The 19201-nt window shown below is 43.6% G+C and overlaps 1 protein-coding gene across 1 annotated transcript; it reads left to right on the top strand.

The window, feature by feature from the left end:
• Window positions 1-1241: 1241 nt before the first annotated feature.
• PPP1R36 (protein phosphatase 1 regulatory subunit 36) lies at window positions 1242-18927 on the top strand. Its single transcript, XM_071809725.1, has 11 exons — window positions 1242-1351; window positions 2679-2743; window positions 3949-4029; window positions 4738-4859; window positions 4979-5045; window positions 5855-5953; window positions 9761-9901; window positions 14545-14584; window positions 15855-16051; window positions 16139-16327; window positions 17556-18927. The coding sequence occupies exons 1-11, from the start codon at window positions 1343-1345 to the stop codon at window positions 17800-17802; spliced, it is 1257 nt and encodes a 418-aa protein (XP_071665826.1). The 5' UTR covers window positions 1242-1342; the 3' UTR covers window positions 17803-18927.
• Window positions 18928-19201: the final 274 nt, after the last annotated feature.

Genomic DNA, 19201 nt, shown 5'->3' with positions numbered 1-19201 from the left:
GGGCAGGTTGTTATATGGCATTTTTCTTTTCCCACATTGTGTTGTCTGTTTCTTCTTCCATGTGGTCATGAGCATCTCAGTGTTGCTTTCAGGAGTATTTTCTCAAGTTAGAAACTCTTGCAAAAACGAAGGATGCCATCTTTAAGAGCTGAAAGCATAGGAAATACTCCTTCTGTCCTACCGAACTGACCTGTCTGAAAGTCTTAGGTCAGGTATTCTCATCTTTTCAAAGTACATACTGACCTAGTGCAGCTATATTGGTAAAATTTTTCCACATTGTGGCTGTTTTTCACATTATAGCTGACCTGGTCTCTTGAGAGGTGTGGTCCTCCCCCTGCCCCCGTCCCCTTATCTTTACCTGCATCTCTGCTGGCCCTTCTCTGACTGTACCATAAACTGATGTAAAATGCTAACTCAACAGAAAGCTTTTCATTTATTTTTGCTGGATTACTATTTTTGACAGTTTAAGGAGCTTGCTGTGGGGAACAGAGAAGATAAAGAATCAACACAGAGATAAATGACGGGAAAACTTTGATGGGAGCAGGAATGCCTCTTCCATCAACAACTAGCTATTAGGCTGGATTAACTGTAACATGAAACCTCACCCTTCACGGGGGTTTGACTTGTATCGGCAAAAAGTGCTTTTGTCGATGTAATTTGTACCAATTTTGAGTGCAATCTGAGCAGTACCAGTTACACATGACACTGATCGACCGTGAACGCCTAGTATGAGAGATTTCCTGCTTGCAAAAAAAATGCTTCATGGTATCTCAATGGTCAAAATCCCTCCCTCAAAATCAGGCCCTTAAGTGAATTATTTCTAGGAGCAACTTGCAAATCTTGAGCTGGCTGCTCGCATAGGGACCTATGCCTCGTCACTGGAGGCTTGTAACCTGGTAGGTGTACATTTAAACCTTGCTAAGTGCCACGCTAAAGTATGTTCAACATTCAGAGCACTGTACACCCATCAGTAAGAGAGGGATTGGAGCAGCTGCCTTCACTGCTGCTGGTCCTGGGCCAGTAACCAGGAAAACTTGTGCAGCTCCTGACCGTCAGACAATGCAGGAGGCCCAAATCAGCGTCTGCGGAGATGTTATTGCATGGAAGGCACTTAATTTCCCCATTTGGACTCAAATGTTACTCAGGGAAGCTGCTTAGCAGAGCTGGGAAGGAGCAGAGCGCACAGACATTAGTCCCAGTCCACATGGCAGGCCGGGCGGGGGGCGGGATTTGTGTGCTGGGATCTGCGGTTCCCAGGGGACATCGGGCTGTCACCAGGATACGGCCATAAACAGTGCCTGCCTCAGCCCCAGGGCTCCTGGCCGTGTCCCAAGCAGGCGCCATGCTCACCGTGAGTCTCCCCACCTTTCCCAGCTCCATCTTGTTGCTGCTGGTCACGTTTGTCTCTGCAGCAGCTCCCGGGGACCACGGGAGGGCCCGTGGGGTGGGCAGGGGTGGGACCTGTCCCTGTGCCCCAGCCAGGGAGCAGGGTGCTGGGGACAGTCATTGAGCCATTTGTGTTAGTGAGGAACAGCTGAGATGTGTTTTGAAGATGCAGGAGAGGTGTTTCTCCTTCCTGTGATGCGTTGGTAGGCCTTGCTCTGCCACACTACCACCTTTTCTATTTTTTCTATTTTTTTCTCCCTTATTTTACTATTTTTCAATTTAATTTTTCTGTTTTTCTGTTTTTCTTTCCTGCTTCATAATCCCTTGTGTGTAACATAAAGGCATAGCATTTGCATGGCCTTTTTCTTCTGAGAGTTTTAAACCAGGATTAGAAAGCTGGAGCCAAAGACTAGAACAGGCAAGTTGAAATAACCACTCTTTTGCCAAAGGACTAGAGCCATGGTTTCCTAATATTCCTCTCTTTGGTATAACCATCTCATGGGCTGCTCACTGAAATTCTTCACGTGTTCTGTATCCAGCACTTTACTACCAAGTTTGGTTGAAAAAGAATTTGTGAGAGCCTTGTGGCCCTCTGGCTGAGCGGTACCTGGCAAAAAGTCACAGAAAGCCTTGAAATTTCACTTGATTTAAATTTGTAGGCAGAAGGATTTCAGCAATAAGAGTCATTTTGCTTTAAAGGTGACCTGCAAATAATAGTTTGCAGTTTGCAAGTCTCCCTTCTTAATTAAGGACTAATAGATCTTTTTTATTTCCAGGGGATTTATTAAAAGGATTAAAAAAAAAAGTAGATATTGCAAAATACTGTTACTAGAAGTTTTATCCAGATTCCCCTGAAGGGTCTATCATCTGGTGTTTATTTAAAGTTGTCAGACTATCACAGAAGTGCATAACATATTCCATTTTTAAACAAAGGTTTCCTTTCTCCTGATACTTAGTCTCTACAATTACATAAACATTATTGAAAAAACAAAACAAATAAAAGCAATGTGTTGTTTAATGCATGGCTCCATTTGCAGACTTTAAATTATTTATTCATAACCTGAAATACATTTAAAAGGACAGATACATCTTTCTTTCTTATGCTGGCAACCTTGAATCTCAGAGAACTTCTATTCAAATAGATCACCCACAAACAACATCTGGGTGAAGAGCAGGCTGGAGGAAGATAGAAAGTGGCTCATATGCAGAGTGCTTGCATTATAAATGCTTTGTTGGGCTTAGAACTTGAACACAGATTTATGACATGTACTCTACATGCTGTTTTCTTGCAGACGATAAAGCTAACTCCGGGTGTGTGGTACTGGAAAGATGATACTAACACGCTTGAATTTGCAAGGTAAAACGATGATATTTAGTTGCAAATTAGGCAGGTTTAGGCCTTGAAACAGCAGTTCCAAGTAAGGTAAAGTCAGAGTCTAATGTTGTTTTGCCTAAAGGTGAAGAGCAGGACAATTTTATTATTATTATTATTATTTATTTTTGATTGAGACTGGAGCTCTGTAACAGTTGCTCTGTGGCATTTACCCCATCATGTTAATGGAGAAAATGAGAAATATGCATGGTTTCCACACTGCTCTCAGGCTGAACCCACTACAGAGGGGCGGCTGAAAGAGAGTGTGGTGGGTCCTGCCCTGCGTCAGAAGTGTGTACCATACACTGGAGCAGCAGCGCTGGACATCAAGGCCAAATGCCACCCCAGGTGTCTCTTGGTGGGCATCCACTGAGTCCACGGACTGACGTTCCCTCTTTCCAGTGTTATGTATGACCCTGTGCAATGGTGAGCGCTGGAGGACTGCAGACCTCTAGGGAAACTGCAGCTCTGTGGGAGACAAAGTGCACGTAACCGTGCTTTGAATTTCTGCAGAAGCTGTGGATTAAGACTTTATCATTTAAACTATTGGGGCAAAAAAAACAACACCCAAACTACATGTCCCCCACTGTCTTCTCAAGCGCAGGGCAGGAAGCGCGGTGGATCGCGGCGGCGGTGGGTCGGTCACAGGCTGCCCGCTGCTGCCTGCCCGCGCTGCCGGGCATTTTCCACGCCTTTGTCACTGTGGAGCTGCTGCTCACCTCTCCCCTGGTGACACGGCTGCTGCAGGTGCCTTTCATGGTCTGTGTCTCAGCAGCTCCAGCCAGCTTCTGCCTTGGGCTTGGGAACGCTGCTGACTCTGCCCGGTAGCTCTTCAGGGAATGGAACCAGTTTCCCAGTGACCTCTGCCTGTCTTCCCTCAGCCATCTCAAAGAAAAGCTCTGGAATGGAGCACTTTACATGCAAAATCCTCCTAAAGCCACTTGAGACACCGATTGCTTGAAGGGGTTATATGGCTCAGTCTGTATCGTAGCAGGAGACGGAGCAGGAAGCCCCAGGGAAGCCCCTTTTTGCTTCTGCATTCTTGAAAGCAATGTCTCATGTGGACATCAACCACAACCTAAAAGTTTTCTTAGTGTCAGAGGCCAAAATAGACATGCCTTTGGATCATGGGATGTTGACCTCTAATAACTTAAATTCATGCTACTTCATGCTCATATTCTATATTTCAGCTCCAATACAGCAACTGAGGAAACCCTTAAGAACGGAAAAAATATTCACTTTCAGGAAATACATGTCAAGACATTAAAGAGGTACTGCAATTCGACTAGCCTGGCTCAGAAAGAAACAAGATGATTTGGGTGGGAATATTTTCCTCCATTGTCTGAGGATCATGTCTGAACAAAACACATGAATCAGGAAGCCAGTTGCCATTTCAACGGGGTGGATGAGTGGTCTGAACATAAAAACAGAGCCAGACATGCCTGCTGTTGAATGCTAGCTCCGGCACTAGCCTGGTATGACATGGTAAAGTCATTCAGCATCTTTGTTGCTGTTTCCAGATCGCTCAGAATGAGGTAATAATTCTCATCTACCCTAAAGAGTATTGTGAGGTAATTAATTCATCTGTGTAAGGCACTTCAAAGATTAAAGTATTATTATTGTTATTATTATTATTATTATTATTAATTTTATAAATTCACAACACGGTATAGCTGACTTTCATCCATTACTGAAAACTTCTTTGATCTAAATAACACAGTCACAATTTATTATATTAGCAACTAAAAGAGCAACTTCAGACGCAACCTTACAGGTGAAATGTCCTATTTCTCTCAACATCCCCAGCCTGTTTTGTGATTCTAATAGTTGAATGTTAGTTCAGGACATCTGCCAAACACATTTCACTGCCTGTCCCTTTGAAACTGACTGCAATGAAGTGACTTCATACCAGGTAGATAATATTCTCAGACTGGAATTAGCACAGTGTCCTTAAATGTTATGTATTGGCCAACCACTAGCATCTTCCAAGATGACTGCAGTGCAACACTCCCTGAAAAAAGGCTGGCTGACAGAGAAGAAAAACTGTATATGCTGTCCAAGTGGGAACCACATGAGTATGTGACTTTGGATGATGTCAAATGTGAGTAATTGCTGGTGTTCCATATCAGCAAGGCGTCACTCATACAAGTGAGAAAGCTGTTCCTACTAACAGTAGCATTTTTTGAGGAAACATTCTTTGTCTCCTTTTTATGTTTTCAGATGCTGCTTTGCTTTTGAATCAAGCAAATAAGTCACATCTCATGTTATCATTTGCAGTGGTTATGAGGTATGTAATTTAGAGTTTGTTTTGAGAATTATGTGTGTGTAGCTGGTAGTGGAGGGAATAGAGAAGCAGAATATGAAATATCAGAGATTTAAAATCTCCTGCCTGTGGGGTTCGGTAGGAAACAATACCAAATGCATTTCATCTTTGACATGCGCAGAGAAAAACTCCTATCACATGTTTGAAAGTCTTCCACTCTGTTATCTAAAAGAAGCCAAGAACTTGGGCCTGAATATAAAGAGGTTGTTATCTGTCTTACCCTAAGTTAAATTCCATGTTAGCCAGTGCATCCACAACAACTGCGTGCACAGGGAGTGCTCACATACCTGGGAGTCTGAGCTGCCTCCCTGTGCTGCTGCTGTTCCTCTCAGAGATAGAGGGTTCATGATTTGCTGCTGTCACTCACCAGCATCACTTCTCTGCAGGCTAAAACGGAGGAGGCAGCAGGCAGAGCGTTGTATCTCAGAGGCACAGCCCTGAGATCACCAGGGCCATTTACTGGCTGCGTTGCCTTTGATTTAGCAATGTACCTGTCGACATTGTTGAGCCTTACCCATACTGGCCTTTCAGAAGAGGAGTGGTGTCTGAGTTATCCGCCTTTTCATTTAAATGTGAATGACTCTATTAGTAGTTTTCTAAAAGCCTTCCAAGTCTTGGTGTGGGGCAGAGTGCTTGCTATGAATAGGTCTCAGCCATAGAGCAAATATTTGATATAATGCAGGCCCTTGAGCAGAGACTTTGTTCTTTTTCATAGTGGTGTCCATATCTGCAAATCTGTAGACTTCATAGTGACCTTTCTACCTTCCATTTAGGAATGAGAAACTGGATGAGTTCCTCATGGCCCTACTCCTCTACCTATCTTTCTACCTGGGAAAAATTGCCATGGAAAAGAAATGCAGATCCTTGACTTCGTGAGTAGAAGACTTCAGGTGTCTAAGTACCCAGAGGTTGCCCCAGCAAATCTGGAATCACAGGGCAGTCTTTCATGTTGGAATAATTGTGCATATGAGCAAAGACTGCTTGCTTAAGCAAAGATTGCATGTTGGCCCAGTACCTACGTGGAAGGCTAAGGAGAAAAAACCCTTGATCTCACTGTTTATGTACCCCATACTCTTGCCCTCTGTGCTCTCCAGGGTATAGGCTCCTCTGACTATGTAGAGACAGATTTTCTGTGAGGGTTTGAACCCTGCTTTGCCCCAGCCTTGCCCTGAAAGGTGTGTACTGCTGTTCATGTGGCATGGCATCACCACATCTCCCTTTCATGGTGGTGGCTGGATCCAGTCCTGCTGCAATGGGGTCACCAAGTAATTTGGATCCTCAAGGTAATCCTGCAATTTGAATAAACCATTACTACTACCACCAACATTAAATCTATGTGAGTGCCCTGGATTGAATTACCATCCCTTAATGCCATTTCCCAGTAATAACATTAGCAACCAGTCATTTCTGCATGCAATACAGAGCACCAAATAGTCACAACTGAATCTGCTGGGTGTGAATTTGTTCTGTGGGTCACATCGCTTTAAGACTCCATTTCTAAATACTTTGCCAAGCAGGTTCAGATGAGTCTTAGGTGCTAGGAACATGTTACAACACGAGGAATATATGCTAGGAAAGCAGTTCCCAAATAAGGGTGTGTGACCACACTTGCTACCTTGCAGAGTGCAAGTGGATATGCCAGGGGAATAGTTTAGGAGCTGCTGTGTTAGAGGGTTATATGCCTTGAGAGAAAGCAATGCAAAGTTAAAAACCATGATTGTAAGAAACTTCAGTGATTTTCTGGAGTCTATAATAGTCTCTGAGCATTGATTCACCATGTTCTTAAAACACCTACTTAACAATTAAACACTTGCTTCACAATTCTTGAAGCCTCAATATAAAGAGGGGCTGATTAACCTGGATTGAAGAAAAGACTGTTGGAGGACTGCTGGTCTTAAGGAACTGATTTGTCCTACATCCACAGATTGCCAGAAGTTTCTCTCATTGTGCAAGGAATAATTAATAAATAAAGAAAACCATCAGTGTAGTTTCATACACAAAGGTCACAGAAGTAGTTGAGGTGCTCTGGGCTGTAAATTATGAAATGATCCCCTCACTCTTGGCTGGTAAAGGAGAAGGAAGCCACTCCATGGGCCATGACATATCAAAATGGCTCACATCATCTACTGGTGTGGCAAATACAGAACCAGACTAAAACAAAGAGGAGTTAGGACCTATTGCAATATAGGGTTATGTTCCCTGCATCAAAGGTGCTCTTATTAGTAGGCATCAGCTATAAGCGCTGGATAAACCCTGCCAGGAGAGACTTTTCAGTGTGTTCTGGCATGCCGTGCTCCCAAAGTGACTCCTGCCTTTTGGTGAGAAACATGTACTCCACTTCTACAATACTGTTTTATTGAGATTCATTACCTCCCCAGAAGGGAAGTGGCTTGCTTGTCAGGATTGCCTGCATGCAGTGTAACTTCAGAGAAGCTCTAAAAGGAGACACTTAACATGCAGAAGCAGGAATTCAGGATATTGATCTGCTGAAGTATAAATATAAGGAAGGAAAATAAAATCACATCGGCTGACTTGGAGGAGCAGGGAGATATTAATCATAGTGTGAAGATCTTTCTGACATCGTGACTTCTTTCCCTGTTCAAGATCTCCCATTTCCTTTGTTATCGACCTGTCCTAACTCCCAACTTGGTATGTGCTATACTTCAAATCAAATGTAGCAAGGACTGTCTTTTCCCTTCTGTTGAGTAAAGTTCTGGAATTGTCTTCCACTACAAAGTAGTGGGGACAGGCAAGAAAACTACATTTTTCTGAAGGTGGTGCTCCATGATCTTGTGAAAGGGATTTTATAACTACATAATAGAGTCACAAAGACAAAATTACATTTGTGATAAGAACCTTTGGGTTTGTGATATGTTGATGTATTTGGGAAAATGTGAAAGAAGACTGCATAGCCATTTGTTTTCCTATATCTATCCCACATAAATCCCATGCTCAGGGCTGTTGCTACTGCCCTGCTCAAGAAGAAAACTCACTCCCCCTTCCTCCAAGATATAATTTAGTTTCAGAGGGTTTTTGCTTTCCTGTGTAATACTGGCTATGTGCCACAAGTAGAGACAGACTAGAGGCAAGACATGCCGGTACCACTTCGTGATTCTTGCTAGTGGCACCTGTAATTTGCTCCCAGTTAAACGGGCAGACAGACTCCTTGGAGACAGGGCTTGGTGACCCGCCTAGTCCTTTATCAGCCTGATGTTCCTACATGACAGACACATCCAATGGCTGTGCAGTCCTGAAGCTGCTCTTCTTGCAGACCCTGTGTGATAAATGTAGTAACACAGAAAACAAAGCTGGTTATTTCTGCTCTTAGTTGGCGTGTTTTGGGGTTCCTGCCATTTGGACTGTCTGTGAGTGATGTTCAGAGGGAGACTGTCTTGAACCTAGACCATGTAGAATTATCAGTGTCCACAGTGCCTCAACAGAACATCTAAGACCATCCTGGCTTCAGAAGGCATTACTTCCGTGCATTTAACCTTCTTTGAAAAATAAAGTATTGAAAGGGTTGCCATGCAAGAAAGTCAGGATGAATCTGGACATCTTTGACTTCTTGTGACTTTATATTTTGTTGATGCTGTACTGATTCTTTGTAAATCCAAGCCTGAGGCTTTCCCAGCTGCTTCTAAGTTCAGGAAGGTTTTGTAACTAACTTCACAAACAACTGACCAGTTCTCCAAAGCAGTGGCCATGAGGCATTCTGCAACCAGAGACAGCTTGGGAGTATTCACCTCTGAAATATGTGATTCTAAGAACAAAAACTCAGCAGTGGTGGATGAGACATGACTGGAACAAGGGCTATTATTTCTGCCCTGCATTTTCTTTCCCCTTTAGTTTCTGTCTGTTTCTGCTTCGAGCCCTTTCATGTCTTTTGACGAAAATCTGCTGAATTTTATTAGCCATTATCCTTGAGAAGCCTAGAGTAATTGTCCTAATTTATTAAAGTGGGTTGTGTAGGAAGCTTTAGAGCTGGAGGCCATCAGGGATAGGACAGATAAAAAACCCAACAACTGTGCTGAGCGTGGAAGGAGGCTGGTAACTTTCAGGCCGGCAGCGCTCCCAGGCACAGGCAGACAGTCGGGTGGATTACAGGGGAAGCAGAGGAAATAGAAAGCTCTTTGGTTGGGCATTTCCTTAGCGTTTGATCTGAAATGGTTTAAAATACAGGCTTGTGGTGTCAGCCGTTCCTGTGTAGTAGAGGCAGTCCCAAAAGCACTTCGTGTGCCTTTTTGAAGAGAAGTTAAGTGCTGTCTGTGAACGAGCCAGACCCGCCGCTCCGGGCTGCTGGTGACAGAGCCTGCACATGGAGGTACCTAAATGCACCCCCAGGACTTTTATGTAGGCTGCAAAAAGGGTTCATAAGCTATGCAGGATCAAAGACAGCAACCTGACGGGTTGTGGGCATGCAGCTTATAAGCTGTGTGGAGCAAGAGAGTCTGTCTGTGCCTAAGCCCCAGGCCTTGTGTTCCCAGCGGCATCGCCACACTGTGCTGGAAGCGTCGGAGCCCAGCCTTGCTGCAGAGGGGTCCCCTGGCAGTGGTGTCACACGGCCTTGGTTTATGTGTCTGAAAACCACGCTCACTTCTCGGGAACAGTCACTCTTTCTAGCATCCCTTCTGTCCAAACAACCTTCCCTGAAAACTTTTTTCCCTTTTTGTTTTAAACAGGACTATGGTAATAGGTGGGAACAAAGAAATGGAGGATGTGTTGACGCAGTTGGCGGTGTCCAGGATTCACCTTGCCGAGGTGTACTGTAACTTTGTCCTCAGACGAGGCATGGCACAGCATCAGCACACGCCTGGTGGAAAGTAAGCCAAGGAAACCTTTCCCTTCTGGGGACCTTCACTATGTCAAGGACCACAGCAGCCCAGGGCCAAGGCCCCTGTCGAGTGACATAAGTGAATATCCAGGGTAACAAATGTCTTGTGAGCCAAGAGTCGCAGAGGGCTAAGGGACCACAAGACACATAAGTGTCCTGATGTCCCTGCAGTGCCTGTTAACTAACTCCAAAAGTGTCTGTGGTGAACTGTTGCCAGCTGAACAGGCCACAACAAGTTGCAGCAGAGCGCTGGATACCAGACTGGAAAGATGCAGCCCTGGTATGCGGAAACCTTGCTAGATAAACAGAGCAGGAAACTTTGATGGGTTCAACATGAAAGCCAACAGGGCACAAATCAGTGCCAGCCCTGGGTCTTACCCCTGCCACTTCCACTTACTAAATCTTGAAACCAAATGATTATGCACTTGCTGGTTGCCACTGATCCCTGCATAGATTTTCTCTTATGCCAAGTCTGAGATAGCATCCAACTAATTCAGCAAATGAAGGAGACCATGTTCCTGAAGGGCAGCAAGTGAAGGGAGTAGACAGAAGAAGAGGTTGTGCTTGAGCATCGAAAGTGCAGGACTCCTATCTCTGAGCGAGGAAGACAATACATGGCTTTTTCAGAGTGGTGGAGATCAACTACTCTTTAGATGCAATGGTCCCAGCAATGAACGGAAAGGTATTATTTAATTCCCATAGTGGGAATTGAAAAAGAAATTGAAGAAGGCAGGAGAGGATGGGAGGGTGTTCTTATAGGCAGATAAACCAAGGGAATTGTGAGGACAAGAAAAGGGGAGTTTAAACAGGAGATGAAGGTGTTGTGGTTTAACCTGGCCTGGCAACTAAGCACCACAAAAAATGGTTGGTGGAAGGAGAACGTAATGACAGGGACATCATACACTGCGCTAGTGTCAGGGACTCTTTCCTCAGCTATGTGTGTTCCTGCACAATGTTTTCTTTCCGCAGTAGAAAGGAGCTGGCAGTCCCCACCCAGCACCCCAGTCCCATGGGATCTTCTCAGAGCAGTTTCAGGCAAATTTTTTGAGTCAGGTGGTGTGAAACTGCTGCCAGTCTCCCAGAGGAGTCACAAACATTCACCTGCCTTCCTGCAACGCAGCTCCAGGCAACTTTGCTCCTGGCTGGGGTGGTGGAACCTTGCTTTCCTTCTAATCAAGAGAAGGAAACCTGTGAAATGATGGAGTCAAACGGGAGCTGAAATTGCTGTCCCAGCAGAGCTTTCATTTCAGTTTGCCCCATCCCACAAAGTGCTGGACCCTAAGAATTAAGGTGTTCCCTCTGCGTCCTGGCACATCGCTGTTTCACCGGGAACTCCTGGGAGAAGCCGTCTGTGCCAAATCCCTGTTCCCTCCCACGTTCCTGCTGAGCAAAGACATCCTCTTAACCTCCTCACTGGTTGGACAGGGAGGTTGGTGACAGCATTTCATTATTTCTGTTGTATGGCCCTAATGTCTGCATTTATGAGACTCGGTTGGAGGAACTTCTCACAGAAAATTACTTGGATCCCAGAACTGGAAGCAACTGGATAAAACAGCCTGTCATATATCCGAGCAGTGGGCTCTGCTGCCTCTTCACTCACTTGTATTTTCTGGTGGATGGAAATGTGCAGGATTAGAGACAAGCAAGAGGTCTAGTGGCAAAAAAACCAGCAACATGGGAGTGAGAGCAGAGAGCTGAAACAAGAAACTCTGTTTAATATTTCCGTCACAGTGAGGGTTAGAGGCTGGCAGTGGGTTGGGATGCTGGTGTCCAGGCTGTGAGAACACAAAGGCTGGAAAGGAGCTGTGTCTTAAAGCCTTTGTTGTGTAAGGTGCTGTGTGGAGACCTCAGTGAGTTACTCATAGCAGGGTGGTGGTAGCTGACTACAGCTGGCTTCAGAATTGGGCTAATGCTGAACATGTTATAATATATGGTACTTCCCATACCATACTGAAATTATATAGATATCTTCTTTTCCAGGCTGACACAGTTTTCCCTTCAATGTTATCTGGATCCTTCCAGACCATTATATGAACTGCCAAAAACAAGAGCTTAGGGACAGAACTGATTAACACTCTCAATTACCAAAAATGGTTAGGAATTTTTTGAGCACACGTGTTCTTGGATGTAAAAGGTCCTTTGTCAAAATAGAAACTGTGGGGAGGTATACTTTTGATGAATTTTTTCAACTTGAAAAATGTTTAGATTAAAAAGATGGGAAACTATTGATAGTGTACCACCTCCGGTTTTACTAGATTCTTTTAGAACCCAGCTATGGGTTCATGATGGTGTTGAAGTTTTTGCTTTTCACTCCAATTCACCATAGCAACGTTTTAATGAAATGTTACACTATGTTGGTAAAGTGCTTTCATTCCAGATCTGCCAAATGTTTGTATATGTTCATATGGAATTATTGATTCTTCATGTAAAGGTTTCCTCTGAAATTTTAAAAAGGGAGGCTTGGGTAGAGAACATCTTAATCTTAACAATTTACATGATTTGTAAAGTGCAACATTAAAATCTAATCTTGATACTATCCCAGACTGGAATTTGAGAGAGTTCCTCCAGACCTGTTATTTGTGTATGTTAGCATTAGTCCTTTTGTGCCTCCAACGCTGAGGAAGGAATAGGTGTGTCTGGCTTTCTCCTTTTAAGTTGATGGGGGTTGTGCAACCTTTCTGTGGTGCCAGTTTCCTTATGGGCATTTGTCATAATGGGAAAAATACAGCATGTTCCCAAAGCTGCGTGCATCAGTGGTGCAAATATAGTCAACCCAGCCTTACTGATCCTTGAAGCTGGCTTAATCCGTGGGCAACTAGACTCATGGCTGCGGCAGAGGGAGCTGCCAAATGGAACAGGAGCCATTTCTCCCCCGTGTACCCCTATGCCTAACAGTAGTTCTTGTAGATGTTTGAAGCCACTCTCATTTTGCATCCAAGCCCCACACTTACTGCACTGTCTGCCCTTGGCTGTGCTCTCCTCTTTTATACATGAACTCACCCCCCCTTCCCCCCCAGCTCTGATAATCAATATTACTGTATTGCTAGAAGACACGATGCTTTTTGCTCACTCTTTCATGTTTCTCACAAGTCCTGTCCTGAATCTTCTTGCAAGTTTGATGTTTTCCTGGCCCTTTCCGTATTTTCCTAGGTAATTATCAGCTGTGCCCTAGACATGGGAGTTGCCTCCTAGTTTGACACTTATTTTAGGAAACTTTATTTCAAGCAGGTCTCTTAGTTTAATACCTCACTAGAGGGAACAAAGCACTGGGAGAAAGAAGGGTGAAGATCCCTGGCCTTATTTCACTCTATTAGTGTTATTTTCCTTTTCTGGCCTCCACATACATTCCTCTGCACCAGCTGTATAATGTTAAAAGGTGGGGTTTAAAAGTTAAAAGTTGGGTTTCATATTTAGGTTTAAGAAGCTGGTGTCACTTCAGGCTTCTCTGCTCTAGTATTCTGAAGACAGAATACTGCGCTTTACCGGAATTCATAAGGAATCAAAAACATCAGAGTCATTCTGGGAGTTCTACTTTGGAAAACACAGCCATGCCATGCTTGCAGAGTCAAGCTTCTTTTTGCTTGCACAAAGTTGGATTATGGCTGGTGAGAGCCCGGTAGGGAGATACATGGTCTTCTTGATAAAAAAAGAAAAGAAAAAAAGTCAGAAGATGGTAAACAGAGCTATAGGGCTGAAAGGTGTTATCTTCATGGTCTGCCCCGCATTGATGTTTCTGGTGTGACGGCAGCTAGGGATACCCTAGATGTGTGTAACACTTGATATTATCAGGAAGACAAGGGACATTTCAGGAGCTGGTGAGTTGATGTAGAGACAGGCGTTCCTGTGCATCTGGGAGGACCGAGCCAGATCTGTGGGATTCTGTAGGCTAGCAGGGAAAATTTGCTTTCATTTCCAAGAGGATGAGCTGTACCGTCTCCAGGAGAAGTGAGTGGCTGCTGAGATGTGTGCATCACCCTCTGCTTTAATGGCCATTTCCGTGATGGACAGTCATTTGGCTTTGCGTGAGAATCCCCGGGCTTAAGTGGGTGGCCAGAGCATCTCTCAGGCTTCCACTGGGCAAATTGCTTCTCCTTTAACAAAGGCCCTTTGTTATTCTTGGGCATGTTTTACGTTTCTTCTTGGAGATACATCAGGCATCTCCTTCCTGGTTTTCAAATTTATTGTCTCAGCACTGGCCTGGCTTTGTGCCCTTGGTAACTCTGCTTGTTGCTCTTCCAGTGATGTCAGGAAGAGTTTTTTGTTGACTTCAGTGGGAACTGGGTTAGATCAGTGCTGACCACTTTTGAGAGGCCCATTCAGGGAGCTCAGTCTAGATAGCATAGCAGGGGAGCCTCGCCTGCTCATCACATCCAGCTTTGTTCTTTGTTAGATTTAATTAGCTCAGCCATACAATATTCTGCATTTTCTCCTTCTGAGGCAAAGCAGAAATCCTGCTTTTCTCTTAGACAGTGGGTCTCCGCAAGCCAGTAATGAGGATCTACCAGCAACAACTTTATTGGGCTGGTGAAATGCCAGCTTGGCATAGCCCCGTGAGTCATATTCAGTGCTCTCTTCAGAGGACTGAAAGGACAACTGCTGCTATTAATTTTGTGCTCTTGTTCACTGCCTTAGGAGAAAAACATCATGGAAGAAAGACCGGACCTTCTTTGAGGTAAGAAAGACACAAAGATAAATGGAGAGTGTGACTGAGCGTCAGCCCAGAGCATGTCCCTCCCTTGCACATCCAAATGCTCCTTTCCATTTTGATTCCCCCAGTAGTTTACTTGCAGGGAAGAGTACCTAGAGTAAAATTTTACCTCTAGGGCCTAGATGTCCCTGTAAAATAGCGTCTCTTTGCCCTTCAGCCCAAGCCTTTTCCCCTTAGAGCTGGGGAGTTTCAGTCCCTCTGTGGCTTTTGGACCCCAGGCAGTTCCCACCACAGCCTGAGGTCCCTCTGGGAAGTCTGGTCTATAGACTTCTTCTCATCACTGGGCTCATAGTTTCGCCTCTGTAGGTAAGAAATTTTACAGCCTTCTTTTATTTCCATTGCCCTTGGTGATGTTTCTAGATGCCAAAAAGCTCTTCTGGCCTGCAACATACTGCTCCATCATCCATTTGTGAAACTCGCTATGTAGCGGGGCTTCAGCAAATGAATACAAACCAGCTGGGCCCAAATTATACCTTGTACTTCATAAACTGGGAAACCATTACTTGGAAAAGGGGAACTGTAGATTCAATTCCAAGGATACACAGCAGTCCAAGAGATGCTATACTTTCAAGAACAGACTTAGAGATTTGATTTATTTGGAGTTGATCCAGCTTATGCTAGGGATCACAAATGTTAAATACGAGCGAAAAGCTAGATTATTATTTTTTTAATCAGCAAGCAGACATGCGGAGGTGGGATGCGATGAGTTCATATTTGGTAGTAATAGTTTCTGTGATCATAATGCCATCATCGAGGGTGGGGATCATCTTGTCTACCTGCAGCTGCCCAGACAACAGCTGTCCAGTCAGACCATGCCCCTGGGCTGCCTTGACAGCCATCACAGAAAAGAGGAGCTCAGCCAGAGGGCGAATTGTTGCTTTTTGAGATAGATGTGTGTGATAGGAACCCCCACAGAATGACTCATCTCACCAGTCTATTTCCATTGATTATTGAGGGAAACTGGGTGGTGATCTGAGGTTGTCTCCTCAGCTTCCAGCAGTAAGACTAAGCCAAACTGGCCAGAGTTGAGCAAGATAAAAACCATCTGTTTCTAGCCTCGTCTGTCTTCACACCTTTAAAAAAACAGTCCTTTCAAATCTTCACTGCTGCATGGTAAAATTTGATGCCAAATGGTTGCTGGTGTCTTAATGGAGTCACACCAGCCTGCGCTCTGGGGCACAGTGGGCCTCTGGGCCTTTTCCCAGTGAAAAGGGGCTCTGTGTTTTCAATTTAGGGCTTCTACAACTTCTCCAGCTACGTGGCTTGGCTTGTGTTCAGACGGAAGCACTTCCAACTGATTCGAGAAGAAATCGGCAGGCTTCTTTTCTCCGACATGTTCAATCCCGCTTTAAAAGATGGGAAATATGTTGACTTGCAGAAAGCAGGAGATCGGACCGCTGCTGAAAATACAGCGCAATTGCCATCTCCGAGGTACACATTTGACGTACTGGTGAGTCCTTAGGGAACCTGCCCTGTTCTAATACACCGAGGTAACACCTTTATTTGTTTTCTTTCAAGAAAAGTCTGTCCCAAGCACCATTCCATAAGCAGCATGATTAACGAGCACTCGCCGATGCTCCGCACAGTGCTGCCCTTGACGAAGGATGGTGCGCAACACCTCTTCCAGAAACACGACTCTCAGGACAAAGACCCTCAACCTGGCACATATGATGGCCCATCAGACTTCTCCGAATTGTTCAATACCAAGTAAGAGGCTATTTCGCAGCAGAAGTAGATTTGGTAGTGCTGTGAGGAAGGATGGCGGACATCTAGCTCTTCCTCCCTGGGAGAGGGACCATTGGACTGAGGATTTGGTCTACACGGGAGTTAGAGAGGAACAGGAGTGTAGGTCCTGGGAGACCTGAGAGACCCCAAAACTTGCAGAGATAACACTGCTGGTTAACTGATGGCAAAGCAGCTATGGTCCATCATAGCGCTTTGTTAAAACTCAAAAGTTTTTTGGGAAGAGGAAATATGCTTTAACACAAATTTGAACAGAAATTAATCAAAACCTCTCAAAAGCAAAATAGGATTTTCCCTCTCATGATTCATTCATATTTCTTATTTCTTCTTGACTTTTAGTTTGTAGTAATGTTCTGGTCAGACATTACTGATGTACTTTATTCTGAAAAAGTAACTTTGTTGCTATATTGTAGTTTTAAAATATATTTTCCATTGCAATATAAATAGAACCTTTTCTTCTGATTGATGGTAAAAATAAAATCTCTCAAGCCTGGGTATGCTGTACAGAGGAATTCCATTTCCCCTCCAGCCATGATTAACAACAGTATCACTACAGTACTGCCATATCTCATAAAAAGGACCACTGTGAATCAGTTTCACTTTGTTGAAGTGCATGTAAGGTTCCCTGTAAGATTTTCTCCCATTAGCCTTCTTTTTCAGCCTGGAAATTAGAATTTGAGAATTGCCTTCGTTTGTCTGGATCTTCCAGGGTTCTGAGAACCTAATGAATGCTACAGTACTGTACATGCAAAATGTTTGGACCTAGCTCCAACACATGACCAGTGAGTCCAGTATTTGTGGGGTGTGAAATTTTCTACAAATGCACATGTAATTGTTTGGTGCATGCTGTGGAAGCTGGGCACATCCTGAGCATTTTGGCTTTGCAACTTATGCAGAGAGTCACGTAATTCACGTGTAATAGGGCCGACCTTTCCAGGGAGCGCTGAGATTCGCTTGGACGTCTGCAATTTATGTTGAGTGCGTTCACAAAACAGACAGAAACATGACGTGATGTGCAAGGTGCTGAGGGTATAAGCATGGTTATTTATTTTTCCCTAGGGGAGAGCCACTATTCTCTGCTAAAGGAGGCAAGGTTCCTTGCTGATTTACCTAGAAAACATTACAAATCTCCTTTCTGCTGTTTTCCTTTACTTCATTGTTTCAAGCAGATTAACATGATGTTTTCTAACAGGGTGGGCATCATTGGAGCTCATGGTAGTGAGTTAAAATCATTGATGAGCAAGCCTGTTGGGATGACGGAGGAGGATGAGGAAGAGGAAGAGAAAGAACAAGAACAAGAAAGAAAAGACAGTGATCTCTCCAACCTGACAGGTGGCCTGAGTTTGCTGTCTCTGAGAAATCCCCGAAACAGGCTTCACAGCCGGAGCACTGTGGTGTCCAGACTGATGGCAGAAGCTGACTGTAATCAGAGCAACTAGCAGACGTGGTATCTGTGTTGAGTGGCGTGGTTTCACATTGCTAAGTAAATCACTTTGAAATTGCAGCCTAAGAAGCCTAACTCATTTGTCCAAGTGGGATATTTAGCACAGAAGTGCCTTAACTGGGTGACCGGAGACCTGGGCTGTAATTCCTGGTTCTGTCACTAACAATTCCCCCTTCATCTTGATGCCTTCGTTGCACCATTTCTGAGAAGATTATTTTACTGACTTATTTTGAGAAGTGCTTTGATGCCTGAAGATGAATATGATTATTGATTTTAATGTCAACCCTCTTTTTCCAAAGGATTAGCAAAGCAATAAGGAGGCATGACTTACTCCAGTCTGAAAGTTGCAGAAATTTTGCTTTTGAAGGAAGTTACTCTGAAATCTTTAATGTATTTCATTTACTTTTTTTTTGTTGTTGTTGTTTTTTAATTTCCATCAGGTCTTATTTTGTTCTTGGATATAGCTAGCCTAAATTGTGACTCATTGTGAAATAAGTATAGCAAAGAGAAATGCTGTTATTTAAAATATCTACCAGTTAATTTCATTTTATCTTTTTCTATATATTAATTTTTATCATTGCTTTATCATGATTGGGAAAGTAGTTCTTAGATGTGCAAACATCAAATATACAGTTGGGATGTCAGTATCTTGAAATAAAATTAACTCATGGTAAAGAAGTGGTATCATTTTACTATAGGACTATCTGTACATGCTAATCATTAGCATTGGGAGGAATATTTAGGATGAAATCCTGACCTTATCAGAGTCAATAAGAATGAATGAAAAAATAATGGATGATTAAAGAGTGGAAGAAAACCAAAGCATTAGTATTTTCATCCTTGCTAAGAGGAGAAATTCCAAATATTAATGCTAGTTTGGAAGGTTTTCAGCAAAATATCTCTGTGCTGGATAAAAATAATACAATTTTTCCTTGAAACGTGTGGTTCAGTTTTTAAAAGGATGAAATTTTGCAGCACAATTATGAGAAATTTCCTTCTTCTGTGGTAGCCAGTAGTTCAGGGACTGGATTATTTACATGCGATGGCCCTGCACCGCCTTATTGAGACAGACACTTGAACTGCAGATTCACAAGCTATTATTTAGTCTCTTCACTTAGACTGGCACGTGTTATATTAAAACCTTAGTAGCAGTGTGGCCTAGGCTTGGTTTCCATGTGGATGAGTCTGTTGTGTCCTGCAGTTTCTCTCTCAAGCTTTTCATTAGGCATTAGTATAGAACAAAAAGATTTAAAAATAACCTCTCAGAAATGTTGTGGGATGGAAAACACATATTCTCTCCCAAAGGAGAAGAAATATAAAAGATTTCTATTTAGAACTGTGTGAGAGACTATTATGTCTTCCTCATATACATGTGTACACTCTATTAAAAATGT

The sequence above is a fragment of the Patagioenas fasciata genome, chromosome 5 (genome assembly GCF_037038585.1).
Source record: "Patagioenas fasciata isolate bPatFas1 chromosome 5, bPatFas1.hap1, whole genome shotgun sequence".
In the NCBI taxonomy this organism is placed as follows: Eukaryota; Metazoa; Chordata; class Aves; order Columbiformes; family Columbidae; genus Patagioenas; species Patagioenas fasciata.
Note: the sequence above shows the minus strand (reverse complement) of the source record. Positions and strands in the feature narration are given on the sequence as shown.

What these genes read in the sequence shown, in the direction of transcription:
- PPP1R36 (XM_071809725.1), top strand. An exon ending in CATGTCAAGACATTAAAGAG is followed by an intron (nt 4,030 to 4,737) that starts GTACTGCAATTC and finishes GCCAACCACTAG; the next exon opens with CATCTTCCAAGATGACTGCA. An exon ending in TCCGAATTGTTCAATACCAA is followed by an intron (nt 16,328 to 17,555) that starts GTAAGAGGCTAT and finishes GTTTTCTAACAG; the next exon opens with GGTGGGCATCATTGGAGCTC.